The sequence below is a fragment of the Delphinus delphis genome, chromosome 2, assembly GCF_949987515.2.
Source record: "Delphinus delphis chromosome 2, mDelDel1.2, whole genome shotgun sequence".
Lineage (NCBI taxonomy): Eukaryota > Metazoa > Chordata > Mammalia > Artiodactyla > Delphinidae > Delphinus > Delphinus delphis.
Genome location: NC_082684.1, coordinates 134,432,205 through 134,446,339, shown reverse-complemented (window position 1 = coordinate 134,446,339; position 14,135 = coordinate 134,432,205). Strand labels below are relative to the sequence as shown.

Below are 14,135 nucleotides of genomic sequence, written 5' to 3'. Positions count from 1 at the left end.
AGCTATTAGTGTTGGCTTGAGCCCAAGTATGAGAAGGCAGTATTGGGTAGCAGTTAAGAACCAGATTCGGATTTGGTCTGTAGTCACACCCCTATCCAGAAAGTGGAACAGAAAACAGAGGCATTTGGAGGGTCTGGGGAGAGGATTGTTCACGTTTATTTAAATTCAGAAAAAAAAATTTCAGAACAAGCTTCCTTTAGAACACCTATACATGCACTTTATTGGTTTGTTCTTTAATTTTTATGTCTATCAGAGTAATAATTGTGCAGAGTTCATGAAGTCTAATAGTACTGCAAGGCCTATAGCACTACAAGGGAGGTGCTGGGCTTGGCTTATACCAGCTCATGAGAGCTTACTGTTAAATTTTTAGGAGTTTTGCAAGCCAGTTTTTAAACACGACCATTATTAAAAATTAAATTATGCAACTTTCAATTAAATGAATGATGTTAAAAACAGAGGTACTAATGTTAAAAACTTATTCCTTACTAACTGTTTTACTGCTATCTGGTGTGCTACTGTGAGTGTGAGTCTCTTTTAACTCTACTTTTGGTGATATCACCTTGGTAGCTTGAAGTTAGGCGTAGTGGGCATTTGCCCCTGAAACTGGCATATGTTCCAAACCGTGGCCTTTTTTTTCCTGGAAAACCGGTTGTTAGACATTTACCAGCACACCAGGGCCTGTACCCTCGATCCCTATCCTACTTTGCTACACCCCTCGTTTCCCACTCTCTAAAGGTAGCTGCTTCCAGTGTTTGGAGCTGTGTCTTTTTGTACTTCTCCTCGTATTTCTTAGTTACATACTTTCACGGCTATGTCTGGTTTTTTAAATCTTAGACATTGTCTATTGACTTCCTGTTATGGAAGATGGGGATCTGGCTCTCTACCAGCTCTGTCTCCCCTCTTAACTGTAGCCACACACAATTTTCCAACCTCTGCCTTCCCAGTATATTATAGCACACCTCGTGTTTAAATAAATATTCAGGATTTACGTTATTACCATGATGTAAACATTGTACACAAGTCATTATCACTGTGATTGTATTAGCTTTCTTATACAGCTCTTTTCCTGGAGTTAATAATTGCACTTTAAAAGTTGCATGATTTCTCTATAAAACTGTGGCTTTCATACTTTTCTTCTTAGCAATGAAACTTGTCTTTCAAACAAAATTTTGGGAATTTCTTGGCAGTCTAGTTGTTAGGACTCAGCACTTTCACTGCCATGGGCCCAGGTTCAATCCCTGGTCAGGAAACTTAGATCCCACAAAGCTGCAAAGAAAAAAAAATTTTTATATGAACTCTGCTCTATAAAATGGGAAAATCAAAGCTGCCAGGTTGAAAGGAGGTCCCTCCCCTTGAGCCATTTCCCATGGCTGCAAACAGTATGATTCAGTCATGAAAATCATCATTACACACCCCTTTGAGGAAGGCATTCACAGAGGTCCACCTGGAAGGATACATTACGTCGGGATCATCCGCTACTAATTCCCTTCCTGATGCAGGGCCCTGACCTCTCGCCATTCTGAATACATTCCAGTGATGTGGCTTCACCTGTCCCTCCAGGACATCACCTGCAGGCTGCTGGCCAGAAGCTGCTGCTAGCTGATGGCCACCTATTGACGGATGCAGATCTGCCTGGTTGCCGAAAGCTTAATGCAGACAGCTTTACTCAGGGCAGCCTTTGGGACCAGATATAAGGAGAGGAGGCTCTGTCAGAGAGCAAGTGAGCTGTGGAAGCAGACAATGCAGGGCCTGTCTGCCTGTGGACGTCAGAGCTGGAGAGAGGGGAGCTGGCTAGCAATAACCAGTAGGATTCAGCTCAGCTTTGAGGGTTATACCTGTGTGGGAATCCTAGCTTTGCTTTCAGCTGGGTAACCTTGGGCAAGTGGCTTAACCTTTCTGGGCCTTAATTTCCTCGTGCCTAATTCCCAGGGTTTTGTGAGAGTTAAAGAAGCTACTTTAACCCTAATAAATCCCAGGGCCACATGTGGCTCGGTCTCTGCTCAGAGTCTCAACTAAAGAAGCATAGTCCAACGGCCTAAGAGTCATTGGAAAAGATATTCCGATTCTAATTGCATCCCTCATGGAATGTCAAAGGGGATCCCATTCTTAACTGAGAGCAATACACCCCCAATCCTTTTCCTCCATTCTCTGATTTCCCCCAGTGTACAGTGTCAGTGAAGTTCTTCTAAGTACAACCTCCAAGGCCTTTGGCCTCTCTCTCTCTCTACCTCATTCCTCCCCCTCCATACCACTGCCATTTTCTCTAGGTTTTTTTTTTTTTTTCCTCTATGCACCTTGCCACTGCGGTGTCACAAAAAATCAAATGATACGGAGATGAGCTGATAGATATACAGGCAAGAAGTGGCTGGGGAAGAGGTTATGGCAGATTGCACACTCTGGAAGAACTCTTGCCCATCACACTGGTGAAGTAGTGATATAAGGCACGTGTAGCAGGGGCTTGGCAAAAGCTGGTTGTCTTCCTCCTTATTCAGTTGAGGAACCTAAAGGACGGTGAGGTTTGACCTGCCTCAGGTGCCTCTGACCACCTAACCACTGTTAGCAGATGAGCAGTGACTAGAAAAACCCTCTCTATTTCCTCCACACCCCAAAAAGCTAATATCAAAAAGACCTGGGAATGGAGACACAGCCTCTGCCTGCAATTTCCCCTCCCTTCCCTGCCGCCTTTATAGACAACTAAGCATGGAACTACCCCTCACCCCCACACCCTTTGTTCCATCTTTTGTGGACTTCATCCCCCCTGCAGGATGTCTTTCAAGTCATGTACTGAGCACCTACTGTGTGCCAGGCTTGTAAGGAGCTGGAGATTCAGAGACAAGGAAGCCTATCCTCAGTTGCTCGTAGACAGATAGAAACAGACTGCAATGTTGCGTGATGGTGCCTATAATAGAGGAAAGCACAGAATACCCTGAGCTCACAGAGGAGTTCTTAATCCTTTGAGGGATCAGGGGAGACTTCCTGGAGGAAGTGCCGTCTAACCTGTATGATAATAACTAGTATCGTATATTGAGCATTCACTATGATGACAACCTCCACACTAAGTACTTTGCTAAGCACATTAGCTCATTTAATCTTCACAATACTAATGAGGAACCTCTCTCATGACAGCTGCGCTCTCAAGCTTTCCAGCTGATTTTGTATCCATGTGTCTGAAAATAAAGTTGCTGAAGCCTTAAAAAAAAAAAAGAAAGAAAGAAAAAGAAATGAGGAAACTGAGGCTCATTGACTTTCCAAAGGCCCCCGGGCTAAAAAGTGGCAGAGCTGTGATTCAAACACAGGCCTGTGTGGCTCCAAAGACTGTGCTTTCAGCCACAGGGCACTGGGTACAGGTGTTTTAAGATGCACACTGAACAAGCATGCCGCATCTGGGAGTGGCACTGCTCACATCCCAGGCAGGATAACATATGAGAGTGTATGGGTGGACCCCGAGATTCAGGCCTCTCCACTCATTCCCGGAGCAGCAGGAAAGAGCCTCCTCTTGATCCAAACCTGGCTGTGTCCCCCGCCCTGAGAGGCAGCGGGGAGTACAGGCGCATGGCCCAGTAACTGCCAGGGCTGCTGCCCACCAGGCTTTGGTCATTCAGGTGGATAGTTACACCTTAACTTTAAACATTTTTACTTGAGGAAGGGGCACCTTTCTCTAAGTTGCACACAGGTGTCGTGTGGACACGCACGGCTCCACCCACCACCCTGCTGTGGGACCCTCCCCACGACCATTCGATGTTGGGAGATTGCAGCCACAGAGCAATATGGCTCAGCCTGATGCAGGGACCCAAAGACATTAGTGGGCCCTCAAGGACCTTCTGGTCCAGTACAGAAGCCCAGGATAAAGCCTCTTCTTTCAAGTCACCCCAGAGTCATCAAACTAATTCCCTTTTCTCTCTCTCTCTCTCTCCTCTGCAGACGGGCAGGATTGAACCCAACTACCCCAAGGTCTGTGGTCACCAGGGCAACGTGCTGGACATCAAGTGGAACCCCTTCATCGACAACATCATTGCCTCGTGCTCGGAGGACACGTCGGTGAGCAGGAGGGGTGCTCCCTGGGGAGGGTGGGTGCATGGGAGCACCTCCCTGCTTCTTCTTGGAGGTCTTCCTCCCTAAATGCCCTCCTTCTCCCTTCTTTGCCCTTCCTCTGTTCTCTTGGCCATCCCTCCAGCTAGCCCCAGGATGGGGAGTTAGGAAGGGGACAGAGGGAGTGAATCCATGGACTATTTGTACCTTTAGCATGTTTTCATTTGGAGGTGTTGACTTTGTAGGTGAGAATCAGAAAAAAAAGATTAAGTGTGTGATTTGGCACTCATCTGTAGTCTCAAAAGGAGAAGGATAGGAAGAAGAATATGGACAAGGGGGAAGGGGGAAGAGGGAAGAAGTGGATGAGCCATGAGGAAAAGAGGCCCTGTTCTTGCAGGCTGGACAAGTGTACCATCTAGTTTTGTCCTCTGTGAGCCACGGTTTTAGGGGAGGACACTGGGCTGAGAATTGTCATGACTTATCCAAGGACCCAAAACGGCGGCCCAGGATTTGAACACCATGTGTTCCACCACTTAGTGGGGAGGGAGAAGAAATAGGAGAAGGGAAATGAAGAGGAGGGAACAGAGAGGAGATGGAGGGAAAGGGAAGAGGGAACAGGTGGGAAGGATGAGATACAGGGAAGAAAGGCGGCAGAGAGTTTGGAGAGGGGAGTTGAAGAATCCAGGGAGAGTAAAACGTGAAGCCGCTGTCTGGCCACCCTTTCCCCAGGCTCTGCTGACTTTCATACGTGGAGGTAGAGTCAGGCGTTGGCAGCAGGCTCCGTGTTTCTGGAGAGGGGCCCCATGCCTTTCCTCATTTGCCCTTAAGCAATGTCAACACCCCAGCATGGAAGCAAGAGCCTCAGCTGAGCTGGTGAGGGGGTGCTGCTCCAGCCCCTGGCGTTCCCGGGTGAAGGAAGATCAGGCCACAAGCATCTCTCTAGTGCCCACTGGCATAGCCCAGGTGCAGGTCGTAGACTCCCAGGATATTGGAACTAGAAGGAACTTTGGAGCTCATGTCTCCTGTCTTTCCAGACCAGCCTGAGAGCTCCTGAGAGTAGAGGCCATGGCCTTTTTGGTTCTGAATCCCAGGCATCCAGCACAGAGCCTAGTACATGGTAAATACATAGTAGGTATTCAGTGGAATGGATACCTGGATGGATGGCTGGATGGATGGATGGACGGATGGACGGATGGACGGATGGAGAGATGGCTAGATGAGTGACTAGATGAATGGATTTTTGGATGGATGACCACATTGATGGATAGAAGACTGAATGGATGGTTAATGGATAGATAGTTGAATGGAAGGAGGAAGGATGATTGGATGAATAGATGACTGGATGAAGGTGAATGGGTAGATGGATAGAATGGAAAGATAAATGAATGCATGAGAGAATGAATATAGCCCAACTAATGAATGAGATTCACAGTAAATAGTCTCCATTGGTTAATAAATTAGGGGGTGTGGAGGAGATCAGCTGGCACAGTACCTAATAAAAGGGAGTGGTGGGGAGGGGCTAAGGGAATGGGCTTGACCCACTCCTGAAGGTCAAAGCCCTGAGTCAACCCAAGAGGGTTCCTGAGAGCAGCAGCATCAAGGGCAGGGCCCATGTGAGCAGGGAGGGCAATAACTTGTGATGGGCACGCCCGATCAGGTTTGGCTACTTTCTTCAACAAGACGGAGACAGTGACCAGGGGTCAGAGAACCGACAGGCCAGAGGGTGAGCACAGGTGATGGAGCCCAGGACAAGTGAGGAAACCCAGAGGGCAACGAGGACACTGGTCGCTTCCTGGGCTGAGAAGGAGGCAGCTGGAGTTGGTGGGGGCTGGGGAGCTCAGTGGTCAGTATAGGTTAGGACTGGGCTCAGTGGGAGAGAGGGCACTTGGAGGTGCTGTCCACTGTTCTCTCCTGGGTACAGGGAGTCCAAGGAGTGTCAGCAACCACAGCCCGCTCCGTCCCTGCCTGTGCTGGTGTTGAGCCACTGTCACTAGTCACTGAAGAGCAAACACCCCTGAAACTCAGGGCTGCCTTACACTAACTTTTCCAGCCACTCTGGGCTGGACACTCTATACGCCATTAGCCCTCATTGCCACCCTGTGCGACAGGCATTGCCACCCCAAGCTGAGGGCTGCGGTCAGGTCACAGAACTCGAGAGGAGAGGAGGACTGCTGGCCCCAGAGCCCACGCTCTTCCTGATCTATGAAGTCTTGTGATGACACGAATCCACAGAGTCCGTGTTGGAAGCCTCAGGCCCCTCCTGGTGTCTCGTATTTCACCGGGGAGCCAGCTGGGAAGGAGAAGGGCAGTGTCCATCTGGGTGTCGGGGGACAGGTTAGGCTGGGCTCTCAGAGTTGCTGGCTGTCCTGGCTCCACCTCAGGTCTGAACTTCCTGAATCGGGGCGAGGGTGGGAGGGGTCTCTCGCCCTGATGGCCCTGCCGGGTTCTAGCTCAGCACCTTATTTCACCTGAGTCAGGCACCACGTCCTCCAGGACCCAAGCTAATAAACCAGACGCCCATGCTGTGTGCTCAAGAAAAGCATAGGGCCCGGCCCTGACCGCACGAGCCAAGCGGCTCTCTTCAGCTTCACACACATTGGACCACAGTGTGCCTGCCTAGGATGCTGGCTTCAGTGACAGCTTGACTGTGGACTCTGCTGGACCTGGAATTGAATCTCAGCTTCACCATTTACTAGCTGGGTGACCAAGGGCATGTTATGTACCCTCTCTGAGCCTCAGTGTTGCTCCTCTTTTTATAGCAATAATACTGGTACGTCCCTGAGGCAGTTGCTGTGAGGATGCGAGGTCTGTGCCTAGCACTATGCCTGCTGGTCTCAGGATGCAGAGTGAAGTCGTTGCATCCACAGAAGGTCAAACAGAGCACTATGTGCACAGGGAGGAGAGAGGAATTACTTTTGGCCGAGGTACAGGCAGGGTAGAGGGGGTTAGAGGGCTGAATAGACCCTGGAGAAGCAGGACTTTGACAGCAGAGAAAATGTTCTAGGAGGCCCAGGAAAAGGACATAGGCAAAGGCCTGGAGGGAGTGTGTCTTAGTCCGCTTGGGCTGCTATAACAAAGTACCACAGACTGAGTGGCTTTTAAACAACAGAAATGTATTGCTCGTGGTTCTGGAGGCTGGAAGTCTGAGATCAGTGTACACCATGGTCAGGTAAGGGCTCTCTTCTCATTGTGTCCTCATATAGTGGAAGGGGTGGAGCTCTGTGGGGGTGTCTTTTATAAGGTCACTAATCCCATTCATGAGGGCCCCACCCTCATGACCTGTTGCCCACCCCCAAAGGCCCCCCTCCTAATACCATCAGCTTTGGGGGGTTAGGATTTCAACATATGAATTTGGGGGCAAGGCAAACATTCTGACCACAGCAGAGTTCGTATGGTGTTCTTGGGAGACGGGGTCATCTGGTGTGGCTGGGGTCCTGGGGTGGTGACCAGGGAGGGGAGTGGGCAGGAGGGGCGGCTGCAAAGGGAGGTTGGGAGCAGAGAGAGAAGGCTTGGGACACCAGGGTGAGCAGCTGAACTGTGAAGTGAGACTTGTGCTTCTCAAGCCATCTGAACATGAGCCAGGACACCACGTATGCAGTGTGGAGACACTGCACGCTCTGGGGGTCAGGGAAGGGGCTGGAGGGTGGTCACAGGGGCTTTGTGGAGGAAGTGGAGCCCAGGCACACTGGGCAAATGCTGGAATATGGCTCAGCAGAGAGAAGGGGAGCACCCAAGAGAAGGGTATGGCTTGGGTACATGTCAGAGCGTAAAGAGAAAGGACACCGGGCTTAGGGGCACAGGGAGAGAGAGGATGGCCCGGAGCCACTGGTCCAGAGAGAAGGGGATGACGTCACAGATCAGCGAGGAACTAAGCTCTTGCTCTGGGTGCCAGTCCAGCTGCCCAGAAGCAGCTGCTCACAAACCCTCGCTTTGCCCCTCAGGTCTCCAGCCCTCGCCAGCCTCAGGGCCAAGGATCTTGGCACTGGAGTCAGCACTGACACCCCGAGGCTGGAACCATGCCCCTCCTGGAGAAGGGCACACTGAGGGCCCAGGGGAAGCCCCTGCCCAAGGTCACACAGGGAGTCACGTCCCAGACAGGGCTGGAACCCAGGTCTCCTGACTCCCAGCCAGCACCCTGAGCACCTGCTCACAGCCCTAGTTTTAAGTGAGGAAACTGAGGCTCAGAGTCTGGAAGGGCTGACAGTTCAGATCCATCCAACACTCAGTGTTTTGATCTCAGCGTGCTCTCTGTGCAAAGCCCTTGTGGAGCACCGAGAGCACATGGAGCCGGGCCTCCTCACCCAGGTCCTGGGAGGGGGGCTGTAAAGGCAGAGGACCAGCGGCCCCCAAGGTGGGGGGAGGAGGCCAGTCAGCGCTGCCAGGACCACTCTGACTGACCTTCCCGCCTCTGCCAAAGCCCCCTCCACGGGCAGGCCTCCCTCGAGCCTCTGCAGACCACACGGTCAACTTACTGCGCATCAGACATGACACCCAGAACCAAGGTTAAGAGGTCAGTCAGCACACCTACTATGCGCCAGGCACTGTGATACACACCAGGGCTAGGGAGGGAATCAGACTGAAGGGGCCCAGAGAGATGCCGTTCACAGCACGCCAGGCCCACGTATCCCGGCAGGCCCTGCACACCCACTGCCACCCTTCCCCTGCCCTCTACTTGTCTCACAACATTCAGAGGACACTGAAGGGATCTAGCCAGCCCCCACCCGCTCCCAGCTCCTTTTCCATATCCCCATCCCTTGAAAAATGTCCAGTGATGTCCATCCCCCATGTGCCTCAGGATCACCCTCCCCTCCCCCCAGCCTCTCCTCCCCGACAGCGTGAGGAGGTCCTCAGGAGTCTAACCCCATCCTTCCAGGGAGCCAACGGCACATACCCAAGCCCTTTCCCAATGGGCTTCCATCCTGAGGGAGAGATGGGGGCTGTAACTCTCCCTGGCATCTGGCAGAATCCAGTTCTTTCCGCTGCTGGGTGATGTCACCTATTGTTGAAGGGCTGTGCTTTTTATAGCTTCTGCCGCAGCTAGGGAGGGCGGCTGGCAGGCGGTAGGGAAGGGCGCTATGGGTTTCCAAGCCTCGTGCTCCCAGCCCTTCTCCAGCAGCCACAGAGAGAGGTTTCTGACATCTCAAGGAGAGGAGAGAGTGATCCCAGAGGGAGGAGGAGGAGGGAGGCAGGCCCCTCTCCCAGGCTCAGCATCTTTCCTTTCCCTTCTATTCCTCTGCTTCTCCATCCAGCAGCTGCCCTCACCCCCCAGGTGATGCTCCTCCCCGAAGAACCTGGGGGTGGGCTGGGGCAGGATGAGAACCCTGCTGGAAGCAGCCGGAAGCCACCCACCACCCTGCTCCTACACACGCATACATGCATACATGCACACACGCACACACGAGTTTGAGAACCAATACCTCTCTGAGGTGAAAGGGAGCAACACACTCCTTTTAGAGATGGAAGGACAGCAGCCCCGAGAGGCCTTACCAATGCACTTGGCAGCTGCAGAGACACTACCAGTGCGCAGGTGTGGCTCAGTCGTTAGGCAGCCAGGCTCCGGAGGCCATAGGCCTAGGTTCAAATCCTGGCCCTGCCACTTCCCGTGTCTGTGATCTTGAAACAGTCCTGCTATAAAATGGGGACCATATTGGGCTTATCATGAGAACAAAAGGAATATAGTGTTTCTTGGCTACTAAGAACTCCATAACCGTTAATGTGGGGACCAAAGAGTTTAGATAACCTGCCCCGGTGAGGGCTGGCCAGAGGGTTGGAAGAGAGAGACACAGTGCTCTTTCCACTGTATCTCACTCTTTGCTTCTTGAGGCCCCAAATAGGCCTTCCATCACTGGTTTCCAAAAAAGACTAAGCTGAATGCTAAGCCTCAAAATGTAGGAAAGAAATCCCCACCAGGTCAGCCTTCCCATTCAGAACTAAAGGGGTGATTTGCCATCTATCTAGCTCGCCACCAGCCAGAGCAAGGGCTAGCCTGCTTCCTTACACGTGACTCATTGCTGAATCTGCTAATGGTCGGAAAGTTTCTGGGCTTCTCAGCTTCTTCCGTTGGTTTGTTCATTCAACAAGTATGTCTTAGGTGCCTCTTATATTCCAGGCACTGTTCCTCACCCTAGAGATAGGGCAGTGAATTTAAAGACCCCACCCGTGTATGGAGGAGTTGACCATCAGTGGGAAGCCTTGAAGGTTGTCTGTGACCCAAATGGGGTAAGTTTTAGATTCTCGAGGCCAGGGAGTGGCACCTCCCTTTTGGAACAGATGAGCAGAAAGACAGACCATGCCCTCTCCAGGTTGTCAGAGTCCATCCAGGGAAGAAGGAAGGGATTGGGCAGGGGCAGGGGTTCAGAAGAGAGAAACAGGGCAGTTTGCCTGATTCAAATCCTGAGTTTGAATCCCAGCTCCCCACTTCCTGGCTGTGCAACCTGGGCAAGTTTCCTAACCTCTCTGTGCCTCATTTCCTTACCTGTGTAAGAATAGTCATTAATGATAATAGTAATAATCATAGGTAGCACATATCCTTTCATGTGTCCAGCCTCACATTTACCATTTCATTTAATCTGCTGGCAGCTACCTCACAAGACTCTCAGCAGTAGATGCTCAGTCGTGCTTCCTTCCGGGCCGTCAGGTGGCCTCTCTCACCTCCCTCTCTTAGGAGTGATTTGTTGCCCATGTTGGGAAACAGTTAAGTGGTCAGAAGATAACATTAAGGTAGACTTTGAGGTTCTACCTCTTGTTTAGGTAAGTGACAGTAAACTCAATTTCTAGTAGTAAACAGAATAGTTGGCAAGAAATGAGGAGGTGGGAGTTCCAAGACCCTCTGGGCGAGACCCTCACGGTTTCTTTCTTCTCGCTGCAGAAGAGACATGAGAGTTGCTCTGATCTCAGCCCCAGGCGGTGTTTCTGTGGATTTGTTGGATGGAAATCCTAGGGCCAATGGCTGTGTAATGTAGTACAGCTAAATTGGATGCCATCAGAGGGCAGTAACCATATCTTATACTTGCCTGTTCCTCCCCGCACTACTCCAGACGGGGTTGTTTTTGAAGTAAATACTAAGGAGTTGGAATCCATAGCTTCACCCAGCTACTTGGGACCACTGTGAACTCCAGCTCCTTCTCTTAGCTCCTGTACATCAGATACAGACAATAAGTAGTTTGTTTGCTGTAGCTGTGTAACAAGCGATTCCCCTAACCATAGCATTCTCTCCCTTAGAACAGTGTTGTCAGAGGGGCTGAGTAGGCCCTCACTAGGCCCTGACCCTGAGTCACTAGCAGCCACAATCCTCAATGTATCAGAAAGCAGAGAGACCCAGCCAGACACCTTCCTAATCACATCATAAGTTTAAAGAGGAAATGTATTTGCATTCCATAAAATGGAGACAGACTTCATACCACATTCATTGACTACACAGGGGGCCACAAAGCACAGATGGAAAATAGAAATCACATCTAGAATCTGACCTATCTAAGACTTGTATAGAATCCTTAATGTACTGTTAAGCAAGCATTGTTAAGTATCACTAAGAGTGCTTAGTAATCTGCTTCGTAGGGTATATATTTAGTCTTCATAACAGCTATAACGTAGGTGTAATTATTCTTACAGTTGGGAAGACTGACGTTCAGGGAGGCTAATAAGTTGGCTGAAGTCTCACAGCCGATAAGGTCAGAGCCTGGATTCGAACGGAGCTTGTAAGGCCACAAAGCTCTCACTCTCTTGGCCCAGCTGCTCCCTCACCCGTGCACAGGGACACTTGGTTTTGCAGCTTTATAAACTGTCCCTTTCAGCCGCCGTGGCTTAGCCTTGTCTGCACGCGTCTGCTGTCAACCCCACAAGACTGTGAGCTACTTGAGACCAAGGACTGGCCCCCGGCGGCCAACACTGTGACCGGGGCGGGGGAGGGGGGTAGGCATATTTCGTTGGATTGATTGGAACTGAATGTAACTAAACAGGGCTCTGACCCAGGGACCTATGAAAGGGACAGTCCCAGGCACAGCTGGCTTGCTGGAGAAAGCGCTTTTGCCACTTCTCCCCTCCCCTTCCTTCCAGAAATCCCGTTTGGCAGACTCTGTTTGGTTTCCTGTTGAATTGAAGTAACCTCTCTGAGAGCAACCTCTGAACAGATCCATAGCGCTCCTCCCACACCCATCCACTCTTTGTTCCCAGCAAATCCCTTGAATATTTAGGGACTGGAATTCCTTTTCCAGCTACTTAGGCCCACTGTGAACTGCAGCTCCTCCTCTGAGCTCCTGTCGTGCGTGCTGCCGACCGTTAGCTGTAGTGGTGGATCAAACGGAGCTAGTCTCTTCCCCCCCGGTGATAACATTCAATGATGTCAAAAGCAGAGAAGTTTGGAAGATTAATACCGTCTCAGTGTGCAGAAGAGAAAACTGGGGCCCAGGGAGAGAAGTGGCTGGAATCAAATGGAGTTATGAGGCAAGACGCCTCTCTCCTTCTCTGTGGGACATTTTCCATTTGAGACCCAACTCTAGCAGTTATTGGTGAAAACAGCTCTAGGCTTCCCCCCTGCAGCCCTTCATTCCTCTGGACTTGGCGCCGGTCCGGGGGCTGAGCCTGGTCACAGACAGTGCCTGCCCTCTCCATCCGCTTGACTTAGCCCCTCGGTTCCTAGACAGAGCTGTCACGCCAACAAATCAGCTCCTATGGCTAGAAAGCCTCAGACTCACAGGGACCCTGAAGCTCAGCTTAGCTCAACCCACACACCTCTAGAAGGTCCGTACCTCTCAATTCATCATCCGGATGAGGATCCTGAACCTCAGAGAGGTTAACTGGCTTGTCCAAGGTCATCCAGCTGGTCAGTGGGCTTAGAGCCTGAGTGGACCCGCCCTTCACAGCTTCCCCCGTGTCTCTCTACCTTACCCTGCACGTGATGCCATCCAGGGATGCCTCCGTTAGCTGGCTTCTCGGGAATTAGGCTGTTCTGGAAAAAGGCTTCCTTCTGAGCCTCAGCCCGAGCAGGATTCCTTGGGACGTCGATAACCAGGGATGACACACATGGCCTCTGGCCTCCTCTGCCACCCACCAGCCTGCCCCACACCAGCCGGGCTGACCCTCCTGCGGCTTCTCTGCCCACTGTGCCTGAACCCACACACGGGGTCATTTTTCTGTCTCATCCTTCCCCACATTCCCAGCCTGTCTTTTCAAACGTGGGTCACATCCCCTCTTCTAATAACACTGTGCCTCCTGACCCTCCCACCCCGTCACCCCCAAGACTGGATTCAGGGCCCCCAGCTCTGTGCTCGTGTAGGTTCTCTGCCATGTGCGCTCAGGAGCAGGCTATGGGGCAAGCTCAGCGCCCCTCCCATTGCCTCATTATCCCACGGCCTGGCTCATAAGAGGTGTGAGTGGAATGAATGAGACTCAACTTTCGGTTTCAAAGATTTTCTCAAAGGCCAGATTTTCTCCCCTTCCTAATCAACACTTATACACTGAATGACATGGGTTCGCGTGTGTATGTACTTGTCTGGCCATAGACAAGATCCTTTGCCCCCAAATGCCTCCACGCTGGCCTGCCTTTCTGCTCCTTCAAGTTTCGTCCCCTTGACCCTGAAAGCATCTCAAGCTTCCTGCTCAAGTGTAAACAAGGGTAGCCTATCAACACGGAAAAAGATGCCTGGTATTTCTAAGAATCAAAGACATGCAAATCCAAACAACAGGGAGATGGCATTTTTGATCTGATGGGCAGAAACCTGTTTTCGAAGGTATAGTTTTAGAGACATGGGTAAAGAAACACTCTCAGACTCTGCTGGTAAAAACTGGGACAGCTTTTTTTTTTAATTAAATTATTTTTTTTATTTTTGGCTGCGTTGGGTCTTCGTTGCTGCGTGCAGGCTTTCTCTAGTTGCAGTGAGCAGGCTTCTCATTGCACGGTGGCTTCTCTTGTTGCAGAGCACAGGCTCTAGGCGCTCTAGCTGCATGGGCTCAGTAGTTGTGTGCATGGGCTTAGTTGCTCCGTGGCATGTGGGATCTTCCCAGACCAGGGCTCGAACCCGTGTCCCCTGCATTGGCAAGGGGATTCTTAACCACTGCGCCACCAGAGAAGTCCCTGGGACAGCTTTTGAGGACAATTTTACAGTAAC

General features: G+C 51.1%; 1 protein-coding gene across 2 annotated transcripts in view; it reads left to right on the top strand.

The window, feature by feature from the left end:
• The window catches only part of CORO2B (coronin 2B), a 139,252-nt gene that overhangs the window by 108,455 nt on the left and 16,662 nt on the right, over positions 1-14,135 (top strand). For both annotated transcript variants that reach the window (XM_060005705.1, XM_060005704.1), the window contains exon 3: positions 3,922-4,038. In XM_060005705.1, coding sequence (XP_059861688.1) covers positions 3,922-4,038 — 117 coding nt within the window. The remainder of the gene's footprint in view (positions 1-3,921; positions 4,039-14,135) is intronic.